General features: G+C 33.0%; 1 protein-coding gene across 1 annotated transcript; it reads left to right on the top strand.

Moving 5' to 3' along the window:
- The first annotated feature begins 2,565 nt into the window (after window positions 1–2,565).
- LOC145053908 (DEAD-box ATP-dependent RNA helicase 10-like) lies at window positions 2,566–6,521 on the top strand. Its single transcript, XM_079002026.1, has 12 exons — window positions 2,566–2,741; window positions 2,838–2,981; window positions 3,082–3,226; window positions 3,309–3,378; window positions 3,706–3,768; window positions 3,889–3,963; window positions 4,050–4,169; window positions 5,187–5,228; window positions 5,318–5,539; window positions 5,626–5,763; window positions 5,860–6,060; window positions 6,151–6,521. Exons 2-12 carry the CDS (start codon window positions 2,846–2,848, stop codon window positions 6,277–6,279), a joined length of 1,341 nt encoding a protein of 446 aa, XP_078858152.1. The 5' UTR covers window positions 2,566–2,741; window positions 2,838–2,845; the 3' UTR covers window positions 6,280–6,521.
- The last annotated feature ends 598 nt before the right edge of the window (window positions 6,522–7,119 follow it).

Below are 7,119 nucleotides of genomic sequence, written 5' to 3'. Positions count from 1 at the left end.
TTCAATTGTAGTATGTTGTCAGTCGTCATAAATTGGAAGTCGGGAAATAATATAGAGAGAATGATCAAAATTCATGTTTTGTTTCTATACGATATCTTGAGAATGGAGGAATATATGATCCATTATTCAAAAGACACGCCATCTGATAAGATCAGAGTTGACAACGGCTTTTGAAAGCTACGATTGCTGATCATGTTATGAAGTTATGCAAAATAGGTATTAGACTTATCCAAGTGGGAGACTTTTGGATTAGTGTCTAATTCCATAACTATTTTGGTATGTACTTGACCCGATTATAAGCATGGTCCGTTTGGGTTGCCTTCACCATAGCGATATATAGGATGAATTAAGGAGAGAAAAGTTTAATTATGATTTATTAATATATTATGAGAATAATATATTAAAGGATAAATCATATTGTTTAATTAATATTAGTCAAGAATTAATAAAGAATTAATTTTGTGGCTAAAAGAGATTAATTAAACCTAAGGGACTTATTGTGTAATTATAAGATAATTACATAGATGGTCTAATGGACTCTATAGAAGTTGGAGTGGACGAATTCTATGGGGAAACCCATTAGAAATCATCCAAGGCTTCTAAAGAGGGAGTCCATGGGCTGCTTAGGGCTTAAGCAGTCAGATTAGGGTTTCCTAGTTGTAAACCCTAATAGCTTGCATATATAAGGAACCCTTATGGCCCCAAAAACGTGGTGAATACTTCCTTTAGGGTTTCCAGCCGTTTTTGGTGCCTCCTCTCTTCTCCCTTTTCATCCAAGTTGCTTAGTGGTGTTTGTGACTCCATTAGAGGTGCAACACTTGAGGCACTAAGCTTTCAGAAGCCAAGAATTGATTGTTATTGCTATATAACAATCAAAGGTAAGATCTAAACCCTAATTTCAGTTATAGTTTATTAGATCTAGGGTTCATGGCTTTGGATTATCAATTGCATGTTCATTAGACAAACTAGATCTAAAGCTATTAGGGTTTGCATGTACACCATAGGATTGATGTATTGCTCAAAACCCATCAGGGGAGTCATCGGAGCAGCTGTTAGAGATTCCTTTCCGTGATATTCGACCCTCAACTTTACGAGGTGAGTTACCTTCCTGTAGGAGTGGGGTGAAGGCACCAATACCGGCTTGCTAGTAGTTGTTTATGGTAGGGACAATTGTCTTCGTGATAATTGTCTGGTATGTCATTGCCTATTATGATTTATGTGTTTATTGCTATGTTATTATGTAGTAGTGGTAGGGGTGAAATAGTCCACGTAACCGGTTGAAATACACCGGAGGGTAGGTCGGACACCTAGATATGCCTGGCAGGGTAGGTCGAGCACCCAAATATGCTTGACAGGGTCGGTCGGGCACCCATATATGCCTGACAGGTAGGCCGGGCACCCAGATATGCCTGACAATATGTGTTTATGTGGTATAATGGGGGAACTCACTAAGCTTGGTGCTTACGGTTTTTAGTTTTTGTTTCAGGTCCTTCTTCTTCGAAGGGAAAGGAGCCGGCATGATAGTAACGCATCACACACATGATTTTCCGCACATGAGATTCTTGGGATTTGTACTCTGACATTATTTTCCTATGATATGTTTTTGAGATAGTTGACTTATGATTTTTCATGATATGAGATAACATTGATGACATTTTTAGTAATCTGTTTTATGAATGTTTAAATTAAAAATGAAATTTTTGGTCATAAATTTTGGGATGTTACATAACTTATATATATATATATATATATATATATATATATATATATATATATATATATATATATATATATATATATTCAAAAATCTACCTCTACTGATATTGCGAATGAAATACAGTATCAATTGATGCACCCAAGAATAAAAATATGGATCGGATTCTGAAAGAGAGAAAAGATGAGAGTGTTTCAAATTTAGAATTTCAATATCGGATTCATCTCAAAGAAATCATGAAGGATGAAGAAGGGTCGTATATGGTAACATAGGGCCATTGAACATGAAGCGTACCTGAAATGAAGGACAACCTTATGCAACTGGTTGTATGGTTCACATCAAATATTGCAACAACCTAAATGGAGACTGTGAGAAGGTTGGTTTTATAGATTTTACAACCGGATGAAGGTAATGATTTTGAAATTAAAATGTAGAGAGATTCAAGGGATCGAAATTTAAGGAGATATTTGGGGCAAGATATGATTGAAAAATTTGAAAATAAATTCCTGATTTTTTTTTGATTTTGGAACATCTGATTGAAAAAGAAAATATATGAGCAGGAAAACATAATGCAAAGGGTCCAAAAGAATGACATGTGTCAGGTTGGGTGTTTAAAAAGACGAAAAATGACAAGTTTAAGAGCCTTTTATTAGAAGAGAAGATTTATGTATACAAACTTAAGATAAAAAAAAATGCTAAAAACGATTATCAAATAAAATTATTTTTCTAAATCTAAAAAAATGAAAATGATCACAATTGAAATTTTGTCTAAAATTTAAGAGAATTGGGCCATTATTTGAAAATGATTAAGCCCATAGATGACTATAGTATGTTACTCGGTGTTACTTCTACTCGGTATCCTAAACGGCAAAACCACACGTAACACGAACGTTTCCGTCTTCTACTACACACACAGACGTAAAAACCCTAAAATTGCCACACATAATCTAACCTTCTCCGTCGCCGATACCGCTGCAGCTTTGCCCTCCCTTCATCGTCTTCATTGTTGCCCTGCTCTATTCCAATTGTTAGTAAACAATATTAGATTTGTATGCTTTTGGTTCAATGAAAAATAATACATATTATCAGGATTTAGGACCTTACTTTATCCGACTTTTTGCAGATTAAAACATGGAAGACGACAAAGAAGAAGTGAAATCATTCAAAGAATTAGGATTAGTTGAACAATTAGTCGAGGCTTGTGATAGTTTAGGCTGGAAAAATCCTTCCAAGATACAGGCTGAGGCCATTCCTCATGCGCTTGAAGGTTCAGCCTCTTCTCTATTGTTTCAACTCCAAGTGATTCATATCGGCATGTTTGTACCCCATAGTGTTGCTGATGTTGTCTGATTGTATCTAATATCTAGGGAAGGACTTAATTGGGCTAGCACAAACTGGTTCTGGTAAAACTGGAGCTTTTGCTCTACCGATTCTTCAAGCCCTGTTGGCCGCCGCGGCGGCGGTTCCACCTGTTCAACACGCCTTCTTTGCCTGCGTGCTTTCTCCCACAAGGTTTGTCTGGCTTTGGTATTTTGTTTGGAAACTCCATTGATTTTACACTTATTTTTCTTCACTGCTATTGAATTCTTTCTAGGGAACTTGCAATTCAAATTGCTGAACAATTTGAGGCCTTGGGGTCAAGCATTAGCCTAAAGACTGCAGTGGTGAGTTTTTTTAAGTTGTTTTTAGGTCATATAATTGTCAGGTAGATTGATTTAAATTGCACATATAACATGACAGATATATAGTTGTTTTACATTTTCATCAATTAAGTTACAACTTTATTCATTCATTTTAGGATTTGGTTCATGATTAGTCAGCTTGCTATCTGCCAACATAGTCGAAGAATATTTCAGTAAATACTCTATTGTTGTTGATATGTTGGATTATTGTGCGTGTACTTATCGTTTCTACATTAAACCAATGAATATCGTCATGATTTAAGCTTTATGAACTTTTGGTAATCATCTATCTGACTTCAATTTTGCCAGCTTGTTGGAGGGGTCGACCATGTACAACAAAGCATTGCCCTTGGGAAACGACCACATATTGTTGTAAGCTTTCTTGTTTATGAATTTTCTTTTTTCACTATGTGCTTTAGTTTCATTTACTTGCAAAAAACATGAATATTTCTGATCACTTGTTTTACCTTTTATGCATTCCTGTTGCTTCAGGTTGCGACACCTGGACGTCTTGTGGACCATTTATCTAACACTAAAGGGTTTTCCCTTCGCACAATAAAGTACTTGGTAAGAACACAAATAATCCCTTCTTTCTGTGAATTTATTTTCAAAAAAGAAACCTTTTATATATTTCACACACACATGTATGACAGGTTTTGGATGAAGCAGACAGATTGCTAAATGAAGATTTTGAAAAATCACTTGATGAAATCTTAAATGCCATTCCTCGTGAAAGGAGAACATACTTATTCTCTGCTACCATGACTAAGAAGGTACGAATCGTTGTCAGTTATTCTATAATCAAAATCAATTCTACAAAATAAGATAACAAAATTGCTGAGAGTAGCAATGTAACCATTTTACCAATTTATTTTTTACCCATGATAACATCTTCTATTTTTTTTTCCAATACTAGCAATATGTAACCCATAGTATTAACATACTTACCTTTTGCTATCATTTTGGGCAATATACTTCATTTTTTATAAATCGATATTATTGGTAAATAAAAATTTAAATACATTGCTATTATGGGTGAAAAATCGAAGTACATTGGTATTTTTTTGAGTAAATTACACGAATGGTCCCTATGGTTTGGGGTAGTTTGCGCGCTTGGTCCCTAACTTATCTTTTTAACTCGGAAAATACTTACTGTTTGTTTTTGTTATGTCCCTATCTTACTTAAAAGACTTATTTAAATAGGAAAAAATTATGGGATAGGTAAGGTAAGGTAAGGTGAGTGGGGTTGGGGTGTGTTTATTTAAATATTTTTAAAAATCAAGGGCAAAATAGTTTTTTTAGGTAAGACCGCGTGTAACAAAAACAAACAGTAGTGACCTTCTGAGTTAAAAAAATAAGTTAGGGAGTAAACACGCAAATTACCCTAAACCATAGGTACCATTCGTGTAATTTACTCTATTTTTTTTTTATAAAGAAAATGTAAGTATGTTGCTATTGTGGGTTAAATATCGTTATTATTAGTAAAATATGAGAGTGTGTTGTTATTATTATGGATTAAATATTGATAAAAAATGGAAGTAGCTTAATATTATGGGTAAAAATTATACTATTCTTTAAAAAGAAAGTGCAAGTATGTTCCTATTATGGGTAAACACTGATATTGTCAGGTAAAAAATGTTAATGTGTTGCTATTTAATAGGTAAAAAAAGTGTTAATACATTGGTATTATTGGTAAAAATTAAATTAAGTTGCCTATATCGGTGAAAAGCATAAAGTAGTTTTTGTTGTTTCTTGCAACTTATAACACTGTTACCTGACTAACATTTCAGGTGCAAAAGCTGCAAAGAGCTTGTCTAAGAAACCCTGTAAAGGTAACAAACAATAACAGCCATCTTATATACAAATTTTATATCTTATTAATTTCTGAGAATAAGCATTTTGTATATTTTGTTTTATTCAGATTGAGGCGGCATCTAAATATTCTACAGTTGACACATTGAAGCAACAGTTTCGTTTTGTGCCAGCTAAGCATAAGGACTGTTATCTTACATATATTTTAAATGAAAAATCAGGGAGTACATCAATGGTGTTCACACGTACATGTGAAGCAACACGTCTTTTGGCTTTAATGCTTCGCAACCTTAGTTTTCGTGCAATCCCAATTTCTGGTCAAATGACTCAGGTATCAATCAATTTTTTTGCCTTTTTTTTTTATTTTATAAATTGAATAGTATGTAACTATGTATAATGTATGTTTTATTAAATCAGGCAAAAAGGCTAGGGGCGTTGAATAAGTTCAAGGCTGGGGAGTGTAATATTCTTATATGCACTGATGTGGCGAGTAGAGGACTAGATATTCCTTCTGTTGATATGGTTATAAATTATGATATTCCCACAAACTCAAAAGTAAGTATATATATCTTTTTTTTTTTAAAAAAAAAAAGCAAAGTCCTATGTTTTAATCTAGAATAGCAATGTAATTATATAAATGATGTATTTTAGGATTATATTCATCGAGTGGGAAGAACAGCACGTGCTGGGAGGTCTGGGGTTGCTATTTCATTGGTGAATCAGTATGAGCTTGAGTGGTATATTCAAATAGAGAAGCTTATTGGTAAGAAGCTACCTGAGTTTGAAGCACAAGAAGAGGAGGTTTTGTTATTCTTGGAACGTGTCACTGAGGCTAAACGCTTATCCCTCATGGTATTATTATTTTTCTTTTAATTGAAATTTGATTTTTTTTGTTTAATTTGTTAAATTGTTAATTTGGTTTTGGTTTTGGTTTTATTATAGAAAATTAAGGAAGCGGGAGGGCATAAGAGGAGGAGGGGAGGTGAAGACGAGGAGGATGAGGTTGACAAGTTCCATGGGAAGAATAGGAATAACAAGTCGTCAAACAACAAGAAGTCTAAACGTAGATAGGTTTGAATTAGTGTAATTTCACAATTTTGTTATGAGAATTGAGGAGGCTTCTTTAATTTCGAACTTTATATTATTCAAAGCGGATGTGGAGGGAATTTGTAAATTTCGTTGAAGGTTTTAGTGTAAGGGCTTTTAACTTTTGTTTAGGGATTTTATGTGATTCTGACTTTTGGTTTGGTTTCGTTTGGTTTTTCTATAAACAAAGAACTTGATGAGACAATATGATAATCTTTTCTTTGGTCGCTTTTGTTATTAAATCAGGTTTTATGCTGTGTGTAATCAGTAATGTTTAATGGGATTTGAAATTATGAAATACCATCTAAGTTACCTATCTTCGCAAAACTTTTATAACTATTGAAAGTATGAAATACCCCTCTAATCTATAGCTTGATTATTATTATTATTATTATTATTATTATTATTATTTTAAGTTGATTGTGTTTTAAGAGGCAAGTGTATGGGAGTTGAATTGGCGTAAAACTCTTCTAAGTTGTAAGCTTCTCTCTTCTGGAAATGTCACCTGAAAATATACATAACTCACCCGTCAAGTCAAAGGTCAATATTATTACTCAACAATCAATATAATTGTGACATTTTTTAATATTGTCTATGAAAACTTAAATTGTACAAGTTCCTAGAAGACCTGATCAAGGTTTATGTATTTACTTATCATAATGATGATTTCCTTTTTCTTAATTTTATAGGAAGTGCATTCCTATCCATTTTTAGTTTCTTAGATGTTTACAATTAAAAAATAATCAAAGTCAAGCTATATATATATATATATATATATATATATATATATATATATATATATATATATATATATATATATATATA

The sequence above is a fragment of the Lactuca serriola genome, chromosome 5, assembly GCF_051521515.1.
Source record: "Lactuca serriola cultivar US96UC23 chromosome 5, Lser_US96UC23_V15, whole genome shotgun sequence".
Lineage (NCBI taxonomy): Eukaryota > Viridiplantae > Streptophyta > Magnoliopsida > Asterales > Asteraceae > Lactuca > Lactuca serriola.
The sequence above is the reverse complement of the archived record's forward strand: the minus strand, read 5'-3'. Positions and strand labels throughout refer to the sequence as shown.

Bases quoted from the DNA above. Each gene is read 5' to 3' on its own strand.
- LOC145053908 (XM_079002026.1), top strand. From the start codon at position 2,846: ATGGAAGACGACAAAGAAGAAGTGAAATCATTCAAAGAATTAGGATTA. The intron at 2,982-3,081 runs GTTCAGCCTCTT...TCTAATATCTAG, and splicing joins CATTCCTCATGCGCTTGAAG to GGAAGGACTTAATTGGGCTA. The intron at 5,764-5,859 runs GTAAGTATATAT...GATGTATTTTAG, and splicing joins ATATTCCCACAAACTCAAAA to GATTATATTCATCGAGTGGG.